Source organism: Myxine glutinosa, chromosome 14, assembly GCF_964187855.1.
Source record: "Myxine glutinosa chromosome 14, kmMyxGlut1.1, whole genome shotgun sequence".
NCBI lineage: Eukaryota > Metazoa > Chordata > Myxini > Myxiniformes > Myxinidae > Myxine > Myxine glutinosa.
Genome location: NC_136274.1, coordinates 76,936,170 through 76,962,843, shown reverse-complemented (window position 1 = coordinate 76,962,843; position 26,674 = coordinate 76,936,170). Strand labels below are relative to the sequence as shown.

The following is a 26,674-nucleotide window of genomic DNA, read 5'->3' as shown; positions in this document are numbered from 1 at the left end:
GCTAATGTGCAAAATAAAGAGATACTTCTGGAAAACGCACAGAAGTTTAACACAGTACTGTCCGTGAATTGAGCTCGATATCAGTTTACATCACTTTCAAGGATCAATTTATTTGCTTCGAAATGTCAAATGTGGTTTTTGTTTCTTTTAAAGGTCACATTAACAAAATCTAGAATAATTTCAACATAATTCCAATGAACTTTTGGTTCTAAGACATCTTGAAAAGTAAGTTCACCCCCACAAAAAAAATATTCCATATTAAATGCCAAGTCTGTATATATTATATATTGCACACCTTATATTGCTATATATGATATAGCAATTTAATAAACAGGAAGTAAATTCCTGCGTGGGGCTCGTGTGAAAAATTTCTGACTCAACCCGGGACTCGAACCCAGGAACCTCATCACTTACGCGGTGACAGCCTACTGAGTTATCGAGTCTCCAGGATACCATCACAGATTTCTCACACAATCACATATATATGTACGATTTAAAGGGGGTGCTTCCTCCCTCAGATTACTCAACTGTGACTGTTCCTGGTGGAAGATGTGTGTGTATATATATATATACACATGCACAGGGAGGAAGGGAGAAACCATAGGTGAATCAAGTTCGGTAATCTGCTTTAGGTCCAAGAAGTGCTCCCGGAGCAGTATAAAGATAAAAACCGGAGGGTAAGGATTTGGCATTTGGTCAGGATGCAAAGTACAAGGTCACATATCAAACTCAAGAGTAAACTAGAATGGCACTCTATGGAGAGCATACCTCCACCAGGCTGAACAGTTTTCATCTTGATCCCACTGATAGATCAGGTCTGGATTTGGACCTGAACCAAAATCTAATCAGCTTGTTTTTGTCACCTCTCCGACTCATCCACCAAGTTTTGTCATAATCCGTCAACAACCTTCTGAAATCCCATATATCGTTTTTGGCCCCCATTTCCCAATTGTGGAGAATCACTTCAGAGATTAAATAATTCCAGTATCCGGATTCGGATCTTCACCAAAATCAAATCAGTTCGTCCTTGTCCCACACCACACCCAACCTGTCCACCAAGTTTCATCCAAATCCGTCCATACCTTTCTGATCTATACAAACAAACAGGCAAGGGCGAAAACATAACCTCTGACCATCTATGGGGGCGGAAGTAATTACAATCTTGATATTTTGGGTCAGTCAGTTTTGGAGCTCAGTAATGATGTTCATTATTCTAATGAGTGGTACTAGATATGAAGTCTTCCAGACGATTGGTAGGTACTTGGTAGGTTTCTAAGTTTATATCTTGGTGGATTTTATTGAAGATCTGTGTTGTATTAAACCTATGGAGTGTCCGTGCCATCTTTGTTGTTGGAAATACATGAGAATCGGAGATTCAATGGCTGATCATTAAGTCTGTGGCTTCACAGAAGTATATAACATATGTAAAAGAGAGGCCCAATGCGCGTAGTAATTGGCAGTGACTGAGTGTGACGTCATCTGATGACATGAGAAGTAAAGATCTTGAACAGGGCTTTTCCTGGTGGGTGAGGGAGTTTGTTGTTGTTTCCTATGCAGCCTGTGGTTGCTGGTTGCATCATTCTCTGAAAGCAGGGCTGTGTCACCGATGCAGTGCCCATGTTACCAGTAACCTGGTACTCATTTTGTTGACCTTGGAAGGATGACAGGCTAAGCGACAGGGGCTCCAACTCAAGTTCCGAAGATCCTAGGCCAGCCCCCTTAACCGTTAAGCCAACACCAGGGCTTGGTGAGGGAGTAATGATATGCTATCCATCCAAAGGGATTCAATGTGTGCCTATTCCTGACTCAGAGGGTCTCTCGGTGCGTTATAGGCATCCCGCGTCACTCTACCCCAGCTAGTAGAACAAATAGCTTTAGTCCTTGCAAAGCTTGAATGATCTCTAAACTCATTTCTCTTCATTGTCCTCCTTTTCTTCCAGGCTGCTTTGAGAGGATGCGAGCAATTCGTCTGCTCCTCAGGTAGGAGTTATTCATTCTTCAGTTTAAATCTCTGCATTTTAACTTTATGTTTCCAGGTCTCAATGCATTTCGATTAACTAGCAATGGTACCTGCCACACAGGTGGGGCTTCAATTTGGAAGCCCAAATTAAAAGATAAAATATCAGAAATTGAAGGTTTTTTTTATTTTTAACGATTTATATAAACATCCGTCAAATCATATCACACGCAAATCATCAAAATCTAAACAGTATTTGTAGAATTTCAATAAAAGCCACATCACTGTTCATATCGGTAAATATTATTCCATCGTGTTTGGAAAAATTGGAAATTGGAAAAATTGGGGGGAAAATTGTAAAAACAATATAGTAAAGTGCGGCGTTACGCGCGCTGCTTGCGAGCAAGGAGGAAGCGGACAAGCGGTAACTTATAAGCATCTTTATTTGAGGAGCTCACTGTCACACTAGCGCGCTCCGGGCTGCGCGCCCCGTGTATATCCTCAGGCCACGCCTAACCCTCGGGCGTGGCCGCCGCCCACTTGGTGCACGGAATGATGTCACCACGCAAGTGGGCTTTCGTGTCCGCCACACGCGCCCCCCCAGAATTCCCGCGCACCTGGAGGGCCAGTTTGCGGGGCAAACGGATGACCCGGCCGAAGCGCCCCCTGGCGATCGGCGGCGTCCGGGGTGCAGGGATGCCAGGTGGGATGCCCCTGGCTGCCCCTTGGATGGGTGCAGGACCGGGTGGCGGCGGGGCTGGGCGGTGCCGGGGGTCCGCCCGCAGGGGGGCGGCCCCGACGCGGGGGTCGGGCCACTGGCGGTGGATGGTCCACGTCGAGGTGGGCCGGCTTGAGGCGGTCTACAGAAACGCGGTCAGGAGTACCGCCGATGTCCAGGGTGAAGTGCTTCGCCCCGATCTCCAGCACGCGGAAAGGCCCATCGTACGGGGGCCGCAGTGGTGTCCGGTGGGCATCGTGGCGGACGAAGACGTACTCCGCCGTGCGAAGCTCCCGGGCGATGTGCGTCGGTGGGTGCCCGTGGCATGCCGTTGGCACCGGGGCGAACCTCTGGGCGGTCTCTTGCAGAGCGGAGCGCTGCTGTGCCGCGGACCATGGTGCCGTGGAGTCGGGGAGGAACTCGCCCGGCACCCGCAGCGGTTGCCCGAAGACCAACTCCGCCGCGGATGCGCGCAGGTCCTCCTCGGGCGCCGTCCGGAGGCCCAGCAGGACCCAGGGGAGCCTGTCGACCCAGCCGCCATCGCGGAGGGTGGCCCGGAGCGCGGCCTTCAATGAGCGGTGAAATCGCTCACACAGGCCGTTAGCCTGGGGGTGGTAGGCCGTGGTTCGGTGCAGCCGGACCGCGAGCCCCTGCGCGACCGCCCCCCAGAGCTCCGAGGTGAACTGGGGGCCGTGGTCGGACGAGATGTCTGAGGGGGCGCCGAACCGGGCGACCCAGGTGGCGATGAAAGCCTGCGCGACGTCCGCCGCCGTCGTCGACGCCAAGGGCATGGCCTCCGGCCACCGGGTGGTGCGGTCCACCATGGTGAGGACGTGGGCGAAACCCCGCGAGGGGGGCAGAGGTCCCACCAGGTCCACGTGGACGTGGTCAAACGGGCGTTCCGGCACCGTGAACGGGGCCAACGGGGCCTGGGTGTGCCGGTGCACCTTGGCGCGCTGGCACGCGAGGCACGTCCTGGCCCAGCTGCGGACGGCCTTCCGGAGGCCATGCCAGACGAACTTGTCGGCGATCAACCTTTGGGAGGCCCTCGCGCCCGGGTGGGACAGGCCGTGGATGGCGTCAAACACCTGGCGCTGCCAGCCCGCGGGCACGATGGGGCGAGGCCGCCCGAGGGAGACGTCGCACAAGAGGGCCGCGCCCGCGCCGTCGAACGGCACCTCGGTGACGCGGCGGCCCGTGACGGCGGTCCGCAAGGCCTGGACGTCGGGGTCAGCGGCCTGGTCCGCTGCCATCCGGGCATAGTCGATGCCAAGGTGGACTGCGTGGGCTACCGGCCCCGGGAAAGGCAATCCGCCACCGGGTTGTCCTTCCCCGCGACGTGCCGGATGTCCGTCGTGTACTCGGACACGGCCGAGAGGTGACGCTGCTGCCAGGCCGACCACGGCTCGGTGACCTTGCCCATCGCGAAGATCAGCGGCTTGTGGTCGACGAAGGCCGTGAACGCACGGCCCTCGAGCAGATGGCGGAAGCGCCTGACCACCAAGTGAAGCCCGAGCAACTCGCGGTCGAAGGTACTGTAACGGCGTTCGGGCGGGCGAAGCTGCCAGCTAAAGAACGCCAGCGGTTGCCAAGCTCCACGCACCCATTGCTCGTGCACCGCGCCCACCGCGTAGTCCGAGGCGTCGGTGGTGAGGGCGATCAGTGCATCGGGCGCCGGGTGCGTGAGCATGGTGGCATTAGCCAAGGCGAGCTTCATGCACGTGAACGCCATGTCCATCTGCTCGGTCCAGGTAACGTCGCCTTTCCCCGGCTTACCTCGGACAGCTTCGTGCAGGGGGCGCAGGAGCTGGGCGATACGGGGCAGGAACTGATGGTAAAAGTTCACCATGCCCAGGAACTCCTGCAGCCCTCTGATCGTGCGGGGGCGCGGAAACCCCTTCACCGCCTCCACCTTGGCTGGCAGGGGGACGGCTCCGTGCCTGGTTTACACGGTGCCCCAGAAAATCGATTACGGCGATGCCGAACCGGCACTTTGCGGGGTTCACAATCAGGCCATGCTGGCCCAGGCGTTCGAAGAGCGTGCAGAGGTGGCGTAGGACGCGCTGGCGATGAGGATATCGTCCAGGTAGACGTAGACAAAATCCAAGTCGCGCAGGACGCTGTCCATCAGTCGCTGGAACGCCTGAGCCGCATTCTTCAGACCGAAGGGCATGCGCAGGAACTCGAAGAGTCCGAATGGCGTGATGACCGCCGTCTTCGGGACGTCCTCCGGCCTGACGGGGACCTGATGGTAGCCGCGTATGAGGTCCACCTTCGAGAAGAAGGACATGCCCGCCAAACGGGCGGAAAAGTCCTGAATGTGGGGGACGGGGTAGCGGTCGGAAGTGGTGGCGTCATTGAGACGGCGATAGTCCCCGCACGGTAGCCATCCCCCGCCGGGCTTCGGCACGATGTGCAGCGGCGACGCCCAAGCACTCTCCGAGCACCGAACGATGCCGAGTCACTCCAGGGTAGCGAACACCGCTTTTGCCACCGCCAGCTTCGTCGGCTCGAGGCGGCGTGCCCGGGCGTAGACCGGTGGCCCGACGGTGGGGATGTGATGGGCCACCCCGTGCTTGATGGCCCCCGCCGAGAAGGTGGGCCGCGTGAGGGCCGGGAAGCCGGCGAGGAGGTGGGTGAATTCGTCCGCTGCCGGAAGCGTACAGATGAACGTGGCCGGAACCGAACCGTTCGGCAAGCCGCTTGGCAAGCCGCTCGGCGAGCCGCTCGTTGAGCTGCTCGACGAGCTGGGCAGCGCACAAGCGAGCGAGCTGAACGTCTCGGCCTGGACAAGACGTCTGCGCTTTACGTCGACCAGGAGCCCATTAGCGCACAGGAAGTCCACGCCAAGCAGTGCCATGGGCACGTCGGCGGTGACGAACGTCCATCGGAAAACCTGCCCTCCGAACCGCAGAGAGAGGCAGCGTTTTCCGTACGTACGGATGGGCGTCCCATTCGCGGCAAGCAGCGCGGGGCCCCCGCCCGCGGCGTGCTTGTCTGACGTACCGGCGGGAATGACACTCACCTGCGCTCCCGTGTCGCACAGGTAACGGCGCCCGGATAAGGTGTCCATTATGAACAGCAGGCTGCTCGAACGGCCGGCGCTCATCGCCACTATTGAGCGCCGGCCCGGGTGTTTCCCGACCTGTTGAAGGAGCATGGCGGATGACACTGCCGAGCCTCGTGGCCGAACTTGGCATGGAACCAGCACCAGGTGGTGGAGCTGGAGGAGTGCGGCTGGCTCTGCCAGGCCGGTGGAGTTGGCGGTTTTCCCCGTGGTGGCGGTTTTCGCCGCGGCGGTGGGCGGGGCGTGGCGGCGGTCACGAGGTGCGTATCAGCATGCTGCGTATGCTGTGTAAGCTGATGCTGTGGATCAGCATCATCAGCAGCATCAGCCTCGAGGTCCGTGACGGCCGCACCGGCTCTCGCCCGCGTGTCCGAAGCCGCGAAGTACCTGTCCGCCTCGGCTGCCAATGCTCGGGGTTCCGTTAGCACGGTCCCGGCCAACGCGAGGCGAACCTGCGCTGGAAGTTGGTGACGGAAAAGCGCCCGGAATAGAGAACCGGGGGCTTCGTCGCCCAACAGCGACAGCATATGGTCCATTCGGACCGACAGGCGCGTGTCGCCGAGCTCGGGGAGATCCAGGAGGCGGTCGGCCCGTGCGTCGTCCGTGAGGCCGAACGTGGCTAGGAGTAGCCGCTTGAGTGCCTCGTACTTGTGGCCGTCCGGTGGGTGGCGAAGGACGGACACAACTCGAGCGGCCGTGCCGGGCCCGAGGGAGGCGACAACGTGGCAGTAGCGCGTGTCGTTGCCGGTGAGGCGCCGTAGCTGAAATTGGGCTTCGGCTTGGACGAACCAGACTTCAGCCTGGGCCTCCCAAAATTCGGGAAGTTTAATCGACATTGCGTTGTTGGCCATGGCAATGGCGTCGTGTGTGGAAGGATCGCTCTGGCAGATCCAACGTCGAGGGTCACCAGTAAAGCGCGGCGTTACGCGCGCTGCTTGCGAGCAAGGAGGAAGCGGCAAGCGGTAACTTATAAGCGTCTTTATTTGAGGAGCTCACTGTAACACTAGCGCGCTCCGGGCTGCGCGCCCCGTGTATATCCTCAGGCCACGCCTAACCCTCGGGCGTGGCCGCCGCCCACTTGGTGCGCGGAATGATGTCACCACGCCAGTGGGCTTTCGTGTCCGCCACAATAGCATATTTTACTCCAGGGGGTCCCAGGAATACCCACCCAAAATTTTGTCGTGATCGGTTCAGCCGTTTTTGCGGTACCTGGGAACAGACAGACAGACATTTGGTGAATTATAGTAAGATGTAGCAGCAAGGTGTCCTTGTCTGGAACAGTGTATGCCTTTCCTCAAGCTATAACATATTCGGTTCTGGCTAAATATCTGGTATCATGTAAGTACAAACCAGAGTAGTATGTACACAGGAGGGAGACAGGTGGGGGAGGGGGGTTAGGGGGGAAGTGGGGTGCTTCCTCCTTCAGATTACTCAACTATGACTGTCCCTGGTGGAAGATGTGCAAAGCATTTCCTGTTTCTTTCGACTTTGTACATAGTATTCACCTTAGTGGTTGTGCACCTGCACACAGGTGGAAATGCGGGACTGGCCGCTGCATACGCGGCTCGCAAGCTTGGCATCCCGGCGACCATCTTCGTGCCCGACACCACTCCCACCTTCACCATCGAACGACTACAGGGCGAGGGTGCCACAGTGGCCATTGCTGGCAAGGTAGAGTGCTCATCCATGAGACAAGGTCTTTGTTCTTTCTCCAATTCTTCATGGATTATCCTTCCATTCGCCGACTGGTGAAATTTGCATTGAACTTGTTGCATCCTGTTACCAATGAGGTGCTTATGATGAACCTTTTTGTTTTGATTCCTCGTGTTTAAATCTTTGCAGACGCTTGATGATGCCATCGAACATGCGATTGGAGTAGCTAAGAGTAACGGATGGATGTACATCCCTCCCTTCGATAACCCACTTATCTGGTATGAGATGCTACATTAACTATTAACTTTCCCCATGGTACTTTTGAACTTTTGAACTTTTTGCATAGTACAAAGATTCATATATCTGGGAAAGGATATTTTCCTCTTTCTGATCTTTTTGTTCCTGACCCTGGCTCTTCACAGGGAAGGTCACATGAGTTTGGTGCGTGAACTGAAGGCCACAATGCATGACCAGCCTGGTGCCATCGTGCTGTCTGTCGGGGGCGGCGGGTTGCTCTGTGGGGTCATTCAGGGTCTTCGAGAAGTGGGCTGGGGAGACGTTCCCATCATCGCCATGGAAACCGAAGGGGCACACAGCCTTAATGCCGCCATGAAGAGTGGACAACTCGTCACACTTCCAAAAATTACCAGGTTAGTCCAAGATAGGTTTGATAATCAATTTGAAAGTCTTCGACAAGAAATGTAATAACTCTGTCATCGAATTATGCAATATGGCTGCTCATTGCCATATAACTTAATCCCCATTATCATTTATCAAACTAGAACGGCACTCAGTAGAGAGCATACCTCCACCTGGTTGGCCATATCACTCAATGGTGAAGAATCACTTTCAAAATTCTACCATCTGGATCCAGATCTTCACCAAAATGGAATCGATTCTTCCTTGTCACTCAAACAACCTCTCCAACAAGTTTCGTCCAAATCCGTCCATAACTTTTTGAGATATCCTGCTACGTATCGTTTTTGGTCCTATCTCCCAATGGTGAAGAATCACTCGAAAAATAAAATAATTATTGTAGCCGAATCCATATTCAGATCTTTACCAAAATTGAATGGATTCTTCCTTGTCGCACACACAACGGGTCCACCGTGTTTCGTCCAAATCCATCCACAACTTTTTGAGATATCCTGCTACGTATCGTTTTTGGCCCTATCTCCCAATGGTGAAGAATCAGTCAAAAATTCTAGTAGCCGGATCCGAATCCGGATCTTCACCAACACCTAATAATTTCGTGCTTGTCACATGCGCCACATCTCTGCAAAATTTCGTCCGAATCCGTCCACAACTTTTTGAGATATTTTGATCACAGACAAACGGACAGGGGTGAAAACATAACCTCCATCCACCTTTTTTGCGGAGGTAATAAGCACATGAATTCTTGATATTACAACAAGTTTCCCAAGAGGTGTAACATGAGTACCAGGCCATTAGGCCCATCAAGCTTTGAGTACCTATCTTTGAGTAACATGAGTACCCATCCAGGCTTTGAGTACCAAACTTTGAATAACATGAGTACCCATCCAGGCTTTGAGTACCAATCTTTGAGTAACATGAGTACCCATCCAGGCTTTGAGTACCAAATCTTTGAATAACATGAGTACCCATCCAGGCTTTGAGTACCAAATCTTTGAATAACATGAGTACCCATCCAGGCTTTGAGTACCAATCTTTGAATAACATGAGTACCCATCCAGGCTTTGAGTACCAATCTTTGAGTAACATGAGTAACCATCCAAGCTTTGAGTACCAATCTTTGAGTAACATGAGTACCCATCCAGGCTTTGAGTACCAAATATTTGAGTAACATGAGTACCCATCCAGGCTTTGAGTACCAAATCTTTGAATAACATGAGTACCCATCCAGGCTTTGAGTACCAAATCTTTGAGTAACATGAGTACCCATCGAGGCTTTGAGTACCAAATCTTTGAGTAACATGAGTACCCATCCAGGCTTTGAGTACCAATCTTTCAGTAACATGAGTACCCATCCAGGCTTTGAGTACCAAATCTTTGAGTAACATGAGTACCCATCGAGGCTTTGAGTACCAAATCTTTGAGTAACATGAGTACCCATCCAGGCTTTGAGTACCAATCTTTGAGTAACATGAGTACCCATCCAGGCTTTGAGTACCAAATCTTTGAGTAACATGAGTACCCATCCAGGCTTTGAGTACCAAATCTTTGAGTAACATGAGTACCCATCCAGGCTTTGAGTACCAATCTTTGAGTAACATGAGTACCCATCCAGGCTTTGAGTACCAAATCTTTGAGTAACATGAGTACCCATCGAGGCTTTGAGTACCAAATCTTTGAGTAACATGAGTACCCATCGAGGCTTTGAGTACCAAATCTTTGAGTAACATGAGTACCCATCCAGGCTTTGAGTACCAATCTTTGAGTAACATGAGTACCCATCCAGGCTTTGAGTACCAAATCTTTGAGTAACATGAGTACCCATCCAGGCTTTGAGTACCAAATCTTTGAGTAACATGAGTACCCATCCAGGCTTTGAGTACCAAATCTTTGAGTAACATGAGTACCCATCCAGGCTTTGAGTACCAATCTTTGAGTAACATGAGTACCCATCCAGGCTTTGAGTACCAAATCTTTGAGTAACATGAGTACCCATCCAGGCTTTGAGTACCAATCTTTGAGTAACATGAGTACCCATCCAGGCTTTGAGTAGCAATCTTTGAGTAACATGAGTAACCATCCAAGCTTTGAGTACCAAATCTTTGAATAACTTGAGTACCCATCCAGGCTTTGAGTACCAATCTTTGAATAACATGAGTAACCATCCAGGCTTTGAGTACCAAATCTTTGAATAACATGAGTACCCATCCAGGCTTTGAGTACCAATCTTTGAATAACATGAGTACCCATCCAGGCTTTGAGTACCAATCTTTGAGTAAAATGAGTACCCATCCAGGCTTTGAGTACCAATCTTTGAATAACATGAGTACCCATCCAGGCTTTGAGTACCAAATATTTGAGTAACATGAGTACCCATCCAGGCTTTGAGTACCAATCTTTGAGTAACATGAGTACCCATCCAGGCTTTGAGTACCAATCTTTGAGTAAAATGAGTACCCATCCAGGCTTTGAGTACCAATCTTTGAATAACATGAGTACCCATCCAGGCTTTGAGTACCAAATATTTGAGTAACATGAGTACCCATCCAGGCTTTGAGTACCAATCTTTGAATAACATGAGTACCCATCCAGGCTTTGAGTACCAAATATTTGAGTAAAATGAGTACCCATCCAGGCTTTGAGTACCAATCTTTGAGTAACATGAGTACCCATCCAGGCTTTGAGTACCAATCTTTGAGTAACATGAGTACCCATCCAGGCTTTGAGTAGCAATCTTTGAGTAACATGAGTACCCATCCAGGCTTTGAGTACCAATCTTTGAATAACATGAGTACCCATCCAGGCTTTGAGTACCAATCTTTGAGTAACATGAGTACCCATCCAGGCTTTGAGTACCAATCTTTGAGTAACATGAGTACCCATCCAGGCTTTGAGTACCAATCTTTGAATAACATGAGTACCCATCCAGGCTTTGAGTAAAATGAGTACCCATCCAGGCTTTAAGTACCAATCTTTGAGTAACATGAGTACCCATCCAGGCTTTGAGTACCAATCTTTGAGTAACATGAGTACCCATCCAGGCTTTGAGTACCAATCTTTGAGTAACATGTAGACAACTCTTGTATGGTGCTGTTCTCTATTGCGTTCTCATCTTGTGTAATACTGCGCATTGTTATTTGCATATTCTGTATCTATTATCTTATTCTAATATCTACCATCGCTTTCTTTGTCTTGCAGATTGATTGTTCATCGTTGTTGCTAATAAACCTGCATTCAATTGATACATTCTTGTTTATGAACAATCAACTCATCTGAAGATGCCTGCTGCAGTCTGCCCCTTCCCGAGCTGTGTCTACGTTACTGACAGCACTGACAATGCCGTTGCTGCTATCCAGCTCTCCATCCACGCCATGACTCACACGTCCATTGCACCAGCCAAACCGGACAAAGTCAGCCGTCCTCGTATCCAAACCGGCGGTACCAGCGAAGATTGGCAATATTTCACCAGAAGATGGGATGGTTACAAGGCAGCGACCCAGATAATCGGCAATGATGTTCGCGTTCAACTCCTTGAATGTTGTGATGATAATCTACGACGTGACCTCCACCGCAGCAACCCACGCATTGAAATCAAGGACGAGGCAGCTATACTACAAGCCATTCGGTCCCTTGCTGTCCGAGAGGAGAATACCATGGTGTCCCGCGTAAACCTCCACAACATGCGACAGGACCGAGAAGAACCAATTCGTACCTACGCAGCCCGTCTGGCTGGTCAAGCTGAGATCTGCAAGTTTTCTGTTGTATGCTCATGCAATCCCCCTACTGATGTCAACTACACCAAGGACATGGTTCGCGATGTCCTATGTCGGGGACTCGCCGATCAAGATATACAACAGGACATTCTCGGCGATCAAAATCAGAACATGAGCTTGGAGGAAGTTCTCATTTTCGTCGAGGCCAAGGAAGCAGGGAAACGTTCCCAGAATGCCTTGCTCGATAGTGAAGGCGCTCATGGCGCAAGCCAATACAAAAACTGGAAGAACAAAAGAGCCCTCATCACTACCGACAAGCAGGTGGCCATTTGTAGTTATTGCGGCAAAACTGGTCATGGCAAACAGCCGAACATCGACCAAAGGCGTCAATTCTGCAATGCCTACGGGAAAACATGCAGTAAATGCGCCACTCGCGGCCATTTTGCACATGTCTGCCGGGGAGGCACGAAAAAGGCGGACAACAAACCTACGGACAAATCAATGGATGCTCATGATGTGGAAGAAAGCAGCCAGGTCCACGATCTCCTCTGCTCTGTCACGGAACGAGAAACGGCCATTTGGAAGCCGCAAATTAAAAGGGCCATGGCCACCTTGTCAACTCCACTACACCTCGACCACCATATATTTGACCACCTCTCTGGCTGGACCAAGAAGAAGTCTCAACCACAGCCGTACATAAAACTCATAGCACGGATCGATAAGGAATCTTATGACCATTTCGGCCAGCCACTGTCATCCCGACCAAAATCGGCCAGGCTCCAGGCCATGGCCGACACTGGCTGTCAAAGCTGCCTCACAGGACTTAATATTTTCCACAAACTCGGGCTGCGTAATGAAGACCTGTTACCTGTCAACCTGAAGATGAATGCTGTTAACAGTGGAAGGGTCCGGATTATCGGCGCCATGCTCCTACACCTGTCTGGTCGCACAGCCAATGGCGACATTATTGAAACCCGACAAATCTGCTACATCTCACCTGACACACGGAACATGTATCTCAGTCGTGAAGCATGCGTCGATCTAGGCCTCGTGTCTAGTAGCTTCCCAACCATTGGCGAATCCAACACAGTTGGTGCTGCAGTGGCAGCAGTTATCGATGCAAATTGTAACTGCCCGGAAAGATCGCTTCCCCCTACACTGCCTACATCTATCCCATTTCCGGCCACTGACGAGAACCGAGAGAGGCTGGAGAAATGGCTACTGGAGTACTACAAAAGCAGCACATTCAATGTCTGCGAACACCAGCCACTACCCCACATGGAAGGTCCGCCTCTCACACTGATGGTTGACCCCGAGGCAACACCAAAAGCGGTGCACACCCCAGTGCCTGTCCCCTTACACTGGCAGGCAGAAGTCAAGGCTGGTATCGATCGCGACATCAGGTTAGGGGTCCTGGAACCGGTGCCAATTGGTGAACCAGTGACATGGTGCAGCAGAATGGTCGTCTGTCCAAAGAAGGATGGGACCCCACGGAGGACAGTTGATCTGCAACCACTGAATGCGCACTGCACACGTGAGACCCACCACACCCAGTCACCCTTCCATCAAGCAATGGCGGTGCCACATAACACCAAAAAGACGGTAACAGACGCCTGGAATGGCTATCACAGCGTTCCAATCAGAGAATGTGACCGCCATCTGACAACGTTCATCACACCATGGGGCCGATACCGTTACTGCACCACTCCCCAAGGTTACATCGCTTCAGGTGATGGATACTCCAGACGATTTGACGAAATTGTATCGGACTTCAAAAACAAGTCCAAATGTATTGATGATACCATCATGTGGAGCGACACATTGGAAGAGAGCTTTTTTCAGGCATGCAACTGGCTCGACCTGTGCGGCCGTAATGGGATTACGCAAAATCCGACGAAATTCCATTTTGGTCAGGACACGGTCGAATTCGCTGGATTCGAGATCACCATGGACAGTGTACGACCATGCCAAAGGTATCTCCAAGCGATACAGGACTTCCCCACACCAAAAACAATTACTGACATTCGCTCCTGGTTTGGGCTAGTCAATCAGGTAACATACTGCTTCAGCATGACCGAGAGGATGCGACCTTTTCGGGACCTCCTAAAACCATGCACCCCCTTCTACTGGGATGCAACACTACAATCCCTATTCGAAGAATCAAAACGACTCATCATATCTGAAGTCGCAAATGGGGTCCGGATCTTTGACAAGGAACGGACAACATGTCTCGCAACTGACTGGTCGAAGGATGGGATTGGCTTCTGGCTCCTCCAAAAACACTGCAGATGCCCTGGTGAAACCCCACAGTGCTGCCCCGATGGCTGGAAAATCACCCTTGCTGGAGGCCGCTTCACCCATGCAGCGGAGTCGCGCTATGCTCCGATAGAGGGTGAAGCTCTAGCAGTGGCGGACAGCCTGGAAAAAGTAAAGTATTTTGTGTTGGGATGCAAGAACCTGATTATTGCCGTCGATCACAAGCCCTTAATCAAGCTTCTTGGTGACAGACGATTAGAGGACATCCATAACACGCGGCTTGCCAACTTGAAAGAAAGGACCCTAGCATATCGTTTCCGAATTATCCACATCCCGGGAAAACGACACTGCGTACCAGATGCGATTTCACGACATCCGTCGGGTGCCAGACCATCGGAACGACTGCCACTGGTGGATGACATTTCCTCCATTATGGATGTGGCCACATCGACTACACTAAGACAGCACACCTTGACTGGGCTGTGGACCACAGATGACGACACTGGCATGGAAATGGCTATTTCTATGGCAGCCATCAAGACACTCGATTCTGTGCGGTCCGTCACTTGGGACGATGTTCGGGACGAAACAGCAAGTGACACTCAGATGCTGCAGTTACTCAATTCTATTGAGCAGGGTCTACCTGCCAGTCGGGACGATTTCCCTGTGTCCATTTTGGAATACTTTCCCTTCCGTGAACACCTCTACACTATTGATGGCATAGTGGTCTACAAGGGGAGGATTATCATCCCACCGAAGCTACGGAAGCTTGTCCTTGAGAATCTTCATGCTGCTCACCAAGGAGTCACGGCTATGACCACCCGAGCCAGCAGCTCGATCTTTTGGCCTGGAATCACTCCCCAGATTCATGAGATGCGCAATCGCTGCTCACACTGCAATCGGATGGCCCCATCGCAACCAAGCGCTCCACCTACAGCCTCAGCTGAACCTGCCTACCCTTTCCAGTACGTTTGTTCAGATTACTTTCATCACAAGGGTCGGAGTTATTTGGTCACCGTTGATCGTTACTCTAATTGGCCAATCATTCAGCTAACAACTGGCGGGGCACAAGGCCTAGTGAAATGTCTGCGGTCGAACTTCGCCACTTATGGTATCCCCGACGAATTGGCATCTGACTGTGGGCCGGAATTCACGGCACATGACACCCAAGACTTCTTGCGTCGGTGGGGCGTTAACCATCGGTTGTCATCCACTGCCTTCCCACACAGCAACTGTCGTGCCGAGATCGCAGTCAAAACATCGAAAAGATTGATCACCGATAACACTGGTTCCAATGGTGAACTAGACACTGATCGGTTCCAACGTGCAATACTCCAGTACCGGAATGCACCGGATCAGGACACTAGGTTGTCTCCAGCCATGATCATCTTCAAGAGGCCAGTCAAGGACTTCATACCCATCATCCCAGGCAGATACTTGCCATCGGACACCTGGCGGGAAACACGCAACAATCGTGAGGAAGCTTTGCGCATTCGGCATGCCAGGGAGATCGAAAGACTCTCTGAACACACGACAAAACTACCTCCACTGGCCGTCGGGGACCATGTCCGGATCCAGAACCAGACCGGCCTGGAACCACGAAAATGGGACCGGACCGGAACCGTGATTGAGGTAAAACAATTCGATCAATACGTTGTCAAGGTGGATGGCTCCGGAAGAATCACTCTCCGGAATCGTAAGTTCCTGCGACGTTTTACGCCTTTCAGCATGACAACTCCCACTACGACTGGCAAAAGTGGCATGCTGCCAACCGTTATGCCAAGTGTTATGCCAATCGTTCCGAAATACTTAATGTCTGGTACCCAACCCATCGCCGCTCCAAGAGTCTGTCTCAATCCTGTTACCACTCCCCAGAAGGGTGAACCCCAACATGTCATTGCGCCGGGCTTACCATCACAGACACTCCGCTCCACCACCGCGATGACACCACCTGCGAGAGTCGCTAACCAACCACATGTGCAGACCACCGCCACACCTCCACGGTCACTGCCTATTTCTGCCCCCTTGACGGTTCGGGTGATGATGGACCAGCTGGAGGGGACTCCGGCGTCGGACAGGGCGATAGTGAACCACCCACCGGAGACTCCCACAATGGACCAGGAAATTACGAACTGCCCTCAGAGGACTCCGACGATTGATCGGGTGGTGACGGGCCGCCCGAAGCGGATTATCAAACCACCAGCCCGATTCAATTCAGAAGAATATCAATTATAAACTCATGTGATCCTTTTTCTCGGTCTCCAGTTTCGTTCTATTCTGTGTCACAATTGAACGTTTTTGGGAAAGGGAGATAGACAACTCTTGTATGGTGCTGTTCTCTATTGCGTTCTCATCTTGTGTAATACTGCGCATTGTTATTTGCATATTCTGTATCTATTATCTTATTCTAATATCTACCATCGCTTTCTTTGTCTTGCAGATTGATTGTTCATCGTTGTTGCTAATAAACCTGCATTCAATTGATACATTCTTGTTTAACATGAGTACCCATCCAGGCTTTGAGTACCAAATCTTTGAATAACATGAGTACCCATCCAGGCTTTCAGTACCAAATCTTTGAGTAACATGAGTACCCATCCAGGCTTTGAGTACCAAATCTTTGAGTAACATGAGTACCCATCCAGGCTTTGAGTACCAATCTTTGAGTAACATGAGTACCCATCCAGGCTTTGAGTACCAAATCTTTGAGTAACATGAGTACCCATCCAGGCTTTGAGTACCAATCTTTGAGTAACATGAGTACCCATCCAGGCTTTGAGTACCAATCTTTGAGTAACATGAGTACCCATCCAGGCTTTGATTACCAATCTTTGAGTAACATGAGTACCCATCCAGGCTTTGAGTACCAATCTTTGAGTAACATGAGTACCCATCCAGGCTTTGAGTACCAATCTTTGAGTAACATAAGTAGTAAGTACCCATCCAGGCTTTGAGTACCAATCTTTGAATAGCATGAGTACCCATCAAACTCTGGTTGTTTGTTTGTGCTCTTTCCTTTTAAACTCTGAGCTTCTGGCAAGGAAACAGCACATACTAAGTCAGCGCATGTTTTAGAGAAGGTACTGATTTTTAAGTCTTCGGTGTGACTCGGCCAGAGCTCGGACCGCCAAACTCAAAGCGGACACCCAAGGTTGACCAACATGTACAATATTCAATAACAGGCAGTCATATTAAAGTGTTTTTGATGACACCAAAGTAATACACCACTGTTTCTTCAGTATCGCCACCACACTTGGTGCAAAGCGAGTGGGTGAACAAACATTCCGTTTGGCCAATGAACACCCGGTGTTTCCTGCGATGGTGACGGACCAAGACGCTGTCAGGGCACTGGAGAGATTTGTTGGTGAGACAGTTAAACCTACTTTGAAAAGTGATTAATTACATTCGTATGACGCAACCTGAGTGTATTGTACCCTCTGTCACGCAACCTGAGTATGAGTGTATTGTACCCTCTGTCGCGCAACCCGAGTGTGTGTATTGTACCCTCTGTCCCACAACCTGAGTATGAGTGTATTGTACCCTCTGTCGCGCAACCCGAGTGTGTGTATTGTACCCTCTGTCACGCAACATGAGTATGAGTGTATTCTACCCTCTGTCGCGCAACCCGAGTATGAGTGTATTGTACCCTCTGTCACGCAACATGAGTATGAGTGTATTGTACCCTCTGTCCCACAACCTGAGTATGAGTGTATTGTACCCTCTGTCACGCAACCTGAGTATGAGTGTATTGTACCCTCTGTCGCGCAACCCGAGTGTGTGTATTGTACCCTCTGTCACGCAACATGAGTATGAGTGTATTCTACCCTCTGTCGCGCAACCCGAGTATGAGTGTATTGTACCCTCTGTCACGCAACATGAGTATGAGTGTGTTGTACCCTCTGTCGCGCAACCCGAGTATGAGTGTATTGTACCCTCTGTCACGCAACATGAGTATGAGTGTATTGTACCCTCTGTCCCACAACCTGAGTATGAGTGTATTGTACCCTCTGTCACGCGACCTGAGTATGAGTGTATTGTACCCTCTGTCACACGACCTGAGTATGAGTGTATTGTACCCTCTGTCACACGACCTGAGTATGAGTGTATTGTACCCTCTGTCACACAACCTGAGTATGAGTGTATTGTACCCTCTGTCACGCAACATGAGTATGAGTGTGTTGTACCCTCTGTCCCACAACCTGAGTATGAGTGTATTGTACCCTCTGTCACGCAACCTGAGTATGAGTGTATTGTACCCTCTGTCGCGCAACCCGAGTGTGTGTATTGTACCCTCTGTCGCGCAACCCGAGTATGAGTGTATTGTACCCTCTGTCACGCGACCTGAGTATGAGTGTATTGTACCCTCTGTCACACGACCTGAGTATGAGTGTATTGTACCCTCTGTCACACAACCTGAGTATGAGTGTATTGTACCCTCTGTCACGCGACCTGAGTATGAGTGTATTGTACCCTCTGTCATGCGACCTGAGTATGAGTGTATTGTACCCTCTGTCACACAACCTGAGTATGAGTGTATTGTACCCTCTGTCACGCGACCTGAGTATGAGTGTATTGTACCCGCTGTCACACAACCTGAGTATGAGTGTATTGTACCCTCTGTCACGTGACCTGAGTATGAGTGTATTGTACCCTCTGTCACACAACCTGAGTATGAGTGTATTGTACCCTCTGTCACGCGACCTGAGTATGAGTGTATTGTACCCTCTGTCACGCGACCTGAGTATGAGTGTATTGTACCCTCTGTCACGTGGCACAGACGATGAGAAGATGCTTGTGGAGCCGGCGTGTGGCGCGGCCCTTTCTGCTGTCTACGAAGACGTCATCGGCAAGCTGCAGTACGAGGGCAAATTAAGCCACAACCTGTCGTCCATTGTGATCGTCGTGTGTGGAGGCAGCAACATTACACTCGCCCAGCTCTACAAACTGAAGGCACAACTAGGAATTAAAGATGGAGCCGCAGGCCTAGTCAGCAGCTAGGCCTCCGATGTTACCTGTACAAAAGGAATCGTAATGATATTCTTTTGGGTTGGTTTTTTCTTTTTTGAAATAGACCATTAGTTTCCATTTGATAGAGATATTTTTTAGATAGTATGTAATAGATGAATCAAGAAATTCAATGTCCATAAACTTTTGTCAGAAGAAGAATCACAAATTTTAATTCCCGAGGAGGACAACACTTTCTGTCTACAAGGAAATACACAGCAAGGAACAATAATCTTTATCAAACCAAGAAGAGCATACTACAATTCACAAAAGCACATTGCAAGATTCACACCAAGTCCCAAGTGAAAATCCTGGTACAGTAGAGATGTACATCAGAGGAAACATCATAAGGGTACATCAAATAACAGTAACATGCACAGAATACAGTCAACATGCAGTGTAAACATACAGAATCGACCAGCCAAGTGAAGTATCCTAAGTACAACATTTACAACATTACAAACCCAGTGAAAATCCTAAGTACAACAAACCAACATTTTACAAACCCAGTGATAATCCTAAATATTTGGACGTCAGTTCTGATCTTTATACAAGTTGGAAATGGGAGGAGCAAGTGGAGGGGGAGGAGCGAAGAGAGGGGAGGAGAGCAGTAGGATTGGTTAGGCAAAGTGTAGGTGGGAGAGAGCAAGGATCGAGGGATACAATGTGATTGGTCGAGTGAAATATTGAGCGGAGGGATATCCCGCTGAATGAGGAATGCATATAAAAATCTCCTTAATGAGGAAGATATGTTCTTCTGGACTCTGCGTTGCCAAGATTCTCCCAATTATTTGTAAAGTCATTCACCTCATGTGAATGTAACTACAAAGAAACTTTATATATATTTACTAATTCAAACTTTTAAATATCAAACTTAGAAATACCTGAGTTTTGCAAGCACATCAAATTCCAAATCTGCATGTTATCTGTAATTCATTCATCTTTAACATTATTGTTTTCACAGGACCTGAGTATTCTGCCAGTTGATACAAGAGTTATCATACCATATTGCAAATTGACACAACAGTAACATGAGACTTAATAAGTCATGTTAAAACTTCAAACAGGCATGCGATTAAATAAGAAAGTCCTTATTTAATCAATAGGTCACTCAGTAGCTATGACAACCACATCCTTTGTCAACCTGCAAACTCATCTTTTCCCTCATAAGTCAAAAATCATATATATATATATATATATATATATATATATATATATATATATATATGTATCTATCTATATATATAAAACACTGTGTGTGTGTGTGTGTGTGTGTGTGTGTGTGTGTGTGTGTGTGTGTGTGTGTGTGTGTGTGTGTGTGTGTGTGTGTAATGTTACCGATAGACTCTGAAACGGAGAGGCTCACGTGCTTGATATTTGCCATAGACATGGCCATTGAGCCTGGGACGAACATGGCCGAGACAATATTTGACGAGATCCATATTTTTTATTCATATTTACCTCAGCGCATTTCAGCGAAGTACCCGCTAATCTCAGCCAGTGCGAGCAGCTCGCTGATTCACTCAGAGCGATCACGTGATGTTCCATCCCGTCACACGTCACACGTTTGCACGTAATTTAGGGCGAAAAGCCATTGCGTTTTTTCACCTTTATGCGATCGTGTTTTGTGTCGATTTTGTGCGATATGAATTAAATTTTAATTCATATTTCGTGTTTACGAATTCGAATACGAAGGATTTCCCCTTTCCCCTTTCGATTTCGAATACGAATTGAATACGAGCTTGAGTCGAGAGGGCGAATGTACAGGTTGGGAATGTGCGGGTCTCCCTTCCCCCGCCCGGCAACGCCGGTACTGGAGGGCGTCACAGGATCAGTGAGTCTCCAAATCCGCTTCGTGCTGTTGCGAAGATGCAGGAAGATGTCGCGATTGTTGTGCTGCTCTCCGACCATGAGAACTGCAACGTCATTGTTGACTGGCCCTCCCCTTCCCTCCCCCTTCCCCCTCCCCCGTCCGTCCTCCCCCTCCCTTCCCCCTCCGTCCTCCCCCTCCCTCCCCCCTACCCCTTCCCCTTCTCCCCTCCCCCCTCCCTTTTCCCCCTCCCTTTTCCCATCCCCCTCCCCTTTCCCCCTTCCCCCTCCCCTTTCCCCCTCCCCCTCCCCCTCCCACGTCCCCCCTCCCCCCACCCCTCCCCCCACCCCCTCCCCCCTCCCCCTCGCCCTCCCATCCCTCACCCTCCCCCCTCCCCCCTCCCCTCCGACGAGGAGGCGCGAGGTCCCGGTAATGGCGGCTGGCTCGTCCTCGAGCCGTCGCTGCAAGGTGAAGATTCTCCGGAATCACACCTGTACCTGGCTTCGCAGGCTTTTCCACAATTCCAGCGATCACCAATCGCTCAAGATTCCCTTCCCAGACTCAAAGTTCTCTCGCCATGTAAGCTCGCCCAAGCCAGGTGCGGAGCTTCGGCAGAACACCTCCTTTTCCTTTCTCTTACGTCCTCCTCCCTCGACCTCTTCCGGCCCACTATGCCATTTCCGGTATTATTTTATCATGAGCGCTTTTAAACCTTTTATCTATCATAACCCTTTCCCTTCAACCACAATCACCAGAATACTTAGAACCAACAACAATAATCACAACAACAATCATTAGGGCCAAATCCGTAACAATATATATATATATTGACCACTTCTATTGTATCAGGGAACTTTTTGTCCAACTCTGAAAATAATTACCAAGTATTTTGCATTTACTTATCAAAACAATGTTAGCTTCAACCTCGCACTGAGTCAATTATTCACAGTCACAATGAAAGCTTGTTTACCGAGCGCATTGACAAGCAAGCCTCGATAAACCAGTTAAGTGAAAGAAAATTACTTCAGACAGCCTGGTTAGACAATGTGTCACCAGCTGCGAGTTTGTCTTATTTACCAAGAAAACAATATCTTTGCTTACAATTTGCTTATGGAACTTCAGTAAGACATACTCGATCTAACATTACATTATTTCCAAAAAACACCCTATCTGTAATCATAATATCCTCAGTCATAAAAATGATTTAACCATGACAATATGTGGTCAACCATTGCCTCTACTAACAATTTACTTTTCGCGAGCGAACGAATTTGGTCAGAGTGTCGGAGATGATTCGCCTACTGGAGGAAATCTCAACTTCTGCATGGAAATCACAAAAACACTTGCACACAAGGTGAGCAGGTTGTAGCTCATATAAATTACTTGCTTCATAAATTTTACACTTCCACAGTGTATTGTACCCTCTGTCACGCGACCTGAGTATGAGTGTATTGTACCCTCTGTCACGTGGCACAGACGATGAGAAGATGCTTGTGGAGCTGGCGTGTGGCGCGGCCCTTTCTGCTGTCTACGAAGACGTCATCGGCAAGCTGCAGTACGAGGGCAAATTAAGCCACAACCTGTCGTCCATTGTGATCGTCATGTGTGGAGGCAGCAACATTACACTCACCCAGCTCTACAAACTGAAGGCACAACTCGGAATTAAAGATGCAGCCGCAGGCCTAGTCAGCTGCTAGGCCTCCGATGTTACCTGTACAAAAGGAATCGTAATGATATTCTTTCGGGTTGTTTTTTTCTTTTTTGATCCACCTACAAATAACAACAATCATTAGGGCCGAATCCGTAACACTCCCCCCCCCCCCCCCCCCCCCCTCAGGAAAGAAAGTTTGAACACCGCGAGAACTTTCTTTGTAAGTAAAGCTTTGAAACCACCAAAAGTAAATTCAAAACCCACATCATCCATTCCCATGGGCAACAGTACTCAATATTTCCCCAAAAAATAAAGCAACAAACTTTCACACCACCCCCAGAGCTTTCCCAAAATTAATTCCCTCTGGACAAAGCGTCAGCCACGACATTGTCCCGGCCCTTTACATGTTCAATTTCCAAGTTGAACCCCTGCAAAGCCAAACTCCATCTCACCAACCTCTGATTTTTATTTTTCATTTTTTGAATGAAGGTTAAGGGGCTGTGATCAAAAACCCAAAGGCCAGCAAATCTATAGCACTTTCCCCGGGAGGCCGAGCTGAAAGCCAGGTTCCATGGTGGTTGGGTGGTGAGGCCTGGAAGTATTCACTACATGGACGCCTTTAGGAACGTGGAGTTGACGGTTAGTCCGGGGAGGAAAGTTCACTACATGGACGCCTTTAGGAACGTGGAGTTCACGGTTAGTCCGTGCAGGAAAGTTCACTACCTGGACGCCTTTAGGAACGTGGCGTTCACGGTTAGTCCGTGTAGGAATCTTGGCTCGGCGGCTCCGCAGCATTCAGTGCTTCAACTTTTCCGGACTCCTAATAATTATGGTGGGACCACTTGTCACAGTAGTCACCTGACTGGCGGTCTCCTTCTCGGCCACTGCTCTGATTAATCCTTCCTTCGGGAGCTGTCATAACTCTGGAAGCCTCCATAATAATATCGCTTGCGGCCACCACCACTACTACTCCGTGGTCCTCCTCTGTAGCCCCCTCGACCCCTAGGAAATGCCTTCCCTACTGTGATGGTCCGACCCTCCAACTCCTTGCTATTCAGATCATTTTCTGCCTCTCTGGCATCCTTTGAGTTTTCAAACGTGACAAAGCCAAACCCTCTTGACTTTCGTGTCTCCCTGTCTTTTATCAGCCGCATTTCCAAAAGCGATCCATAGTTTCTGAAGGCAGACTCCAAAACATCTTCCTGTGTTTTGAAGTTCAGTCCACCTACAAATAACTTGCTAAACTTGTCGCCATCCCTAAATGGTGTGGTGTTATTTTCCCTACTGGGCTTTTTAACAACCATCGGGTTACCATAAACTTGACCACCGGCCAAATCATTCCCGATAACAACCGATACTCCCTCTACAGGAAGCGTGGCTTGTAAACCGACGGTGATCGGTCCTGACACCAAATCGGCTCCAAATGGATGACATGAAGCGGAGCACTAACACAGCCACCAATCCCCTGTAAACGAACACTATCCCCAGTTGCCGTCTCCTCGGACCATGGCAAGATGCCTTCAAGCATTAAAGATTGACGTGCTCCTGTGTCCCTCAATATCCTAACCGGTCTCCGGTTAGTCGAGGCTCCATCCAGTGACACAAACCCCTCGGAAATAAATGGTTGGTAACCCTGTTGAGGGCGATTTCTCACAATGGCCATCGCATTTTGAGTCGTACTAGTCGAACTCCGCTCATGATTTTCCTTTCCCAGAGCATAACAGTTGGACCTCCAGTGTCCAGGTTTATGGCAAAAAGTGCAAGTAGGCCCGGAGGAGAACCTCGTGGTCTGCCAAGGCATGGGGGCGGCGGTCTGCCTCGAGTCCCCCGGACGATAGGTCTGTCTTGGAACCGCAGTCTTCTGATTTCTAGAAGTCGTGGTGTCAAAGTGGACCTCATTTTCATCCCAAAGCCGCCCCCATGGATTTTCATTCTCCGCCCCTGATGTACCATAGCTCCCCTGGTGAGGTCTGGCCGAGAAGTTCAGTTTGTGGAACCCCATCCTGTGTGTTAAGGCATAGTCATCTGCCATGGTGGCTGCCTCATACAGCTTTGGTACTTTCCTTTCCTCCAGATGAACTTTAATGTCCTCGTGGACACACTGTTGGAATTCCTCCACCAGGATCAATTGTCACAATAGTTCGAAGTCTTTCCCAACTCCTTTTGAATCACACCACCTATCAAACATGGTTTCCTTCACTCTGGCAAATTCCACATGGGTCTCACTCTCCCTCCTGGCATTCTGGAATTTTTGCCGGTAAGCTTCCGGGACCAATTCATAGGCTTTGAGAATGTGTTTCTTCAATACCTCGTAATCTGAACATTGGTCAATCGGTAAAGCCGAATAAATCTCTTGAGCTTTACCCACCAGAACACTTAGCACTAGTATGGACCAGTACTCCTCAGGCCAGTTTAACTGTCGAGCCACTTTCTCAAAGTGTGGAAAAAACTTGGCTACCTCCTTTTCATTGAAGGGTGGAACCAGCCTCACATGTCTGCCAACATCCCAGGTGTTCTGACGAGGTGTCGAACCAGTCGGCATGGATGGAACCTCTCCCCGTTCTTTCATTACATCCAGCTCCTTGAGTCTAATTTCCTGCTGAAGCGCCATTTCACGGTCCTTTAACTCCCTGTCGGCTTTTCTCTCCTCTGCTTCGAGTTCCCTTGCAGCTCACCTTTCCTCTGTTTGTTCCTTTTCTCTTCTTTCCTGGAGTTTCTTTCCACTCTCCTTTCCTCGGTTCTTGCTTGTGATTTTTTCTCTTCTAACCTTTCCTGGAGTTCTCGTTCCTGTGCTTTTAATCTTTCCTGGAGTTCTCGTTCCACTCTCCTTTCCTCTGCTTTTTTGTCTTCTAACCTTTCCTGGAGTTCTCTTTCCTTTGCGGCTCTTCTTTCCTCGCTCTGCAATTGCATCTCCAGTTTCCGGAGCTCCACCTCTTCTGGTTCCTCGGGTAACCAATCCCGGGCTACCTCTCCCCATGTTCCTAATCCCACCATAGATTGTATCACCACTGTCTGCAACTCTGCCTTCTTCATATTAGTTTGGACCTCCAAGCTAAAATGTTTGGCCAATTTCAAGAGGTCCGATTTTACTAACGCTCTGAACTGTGCTTCACTAGGGGTCACTGTAAACTTATCTGCGTCAAACTCCATGGTGACTACTGTTAACATCTGTTAACCTTCGCACAAGATTTTATTTATTTTTTTTGGGGGGGGGGGGGGAATTTGGGAATGTTGGAAAAAGTTCCAAATTTTGGAATTCTGGGAATGTTAGGGAATTCTTTCCCGGACTAAATTTCGGACATTTTAGATCCCGGACGCAGACCCAATTTCGAGCCCACGAGTCAATTGGACGAGCCCCCAATTTCTGTTACGGTGTCCTCACCGATTTCCTGGTCTCGGTAAACCTCCGAACCCCGCGAGGAGCCCCGGCAGAAAAAAATATGTTATCCGGTGTCAAAAACAAATCAATAGTGGAACCACACCCAAAGATTGTAAATGAACTGATTGTATTAAAGCACACAGGAAAAAACATACAGCAATGAAAGCAATCAGTTATACAATTAACCTCAAGATGGTAACATAAACTCACAGATCCCAGTCCCAGCTCAGCAGCAGCTTGGCATTAATCCACGCTCCCAGTGAATGGAGCCCAACCCTTCAATGTCTCGATAACTCAACGGAGATGAGGCGAAGACGCGAAGAGGCGAGTACGGCGGTGTAGGTAAGGCATGGACTGTCACGTGGTCTAATCCAACAGTAGCTATGATCCTATTTCGGTAAATCACCGGATGGTGGGACCCGCGGATGCGGCCAACCCAAGGTTCCGCGAACGACGCGCGAGGTCCCAGTAATGGCGGCTGGCTCGTCCTCGAGCCGTCGCTGCAAGGTGAAGATTCTCCGGAATCACACCTGTACCTGGCTTCGCAGGCTTTTCCACAATTCCAGCGATCACCAATCGCTCAAGATTCCCTTCCCGGACTCAAAGTTCTCTCGCCATGTAAGCTCGCCCAAGCCAGGTGCGGAGCTTCGGCAGAACACCTCCTTTTCCTTTCTCTCATGTCCTCCTCCCTCGACCTCTTCCGGCCCACTATGCCATTTCCGGTATTATTTTATCATGAGCGCTTTTAAACCTTTTATCTATCATAACCCTTTCCCTTCAACCACAATCACCAGAATACTTAGAACCAACAA

At 49.7% G+C, this 26,674-nt stretch overlaps 1 protein-coding gene across 1 annotated transcript; it reads left to right on the top strand.

Moving 5' to 3' along the window:
- Window positions 1-1,907: 1,907 nt before the first annotated feature.
- On the top strand, window positions 1,908-19,406 carry LOC144888801 (L-serine dehydratase/L-threonine deaminase-like; the record flags this gene model as incomplete). Its single annotated transcript, XM_078768012.1, has 6 exons — window positions 1,908-1,980; window positions 7,274-7,413; window positions 7,585-7,673; window positions 7,818-8,045; window positions 17,258-17,382; window positions 18,796-19,406. Coding segments are annotated over 6 exons (876 nt in total), but the record flags the coding sequence as incomplete, so codon positions are not given.
- Window positions 19,407-26,674: the final 7,268 nt, after the last annotated feature.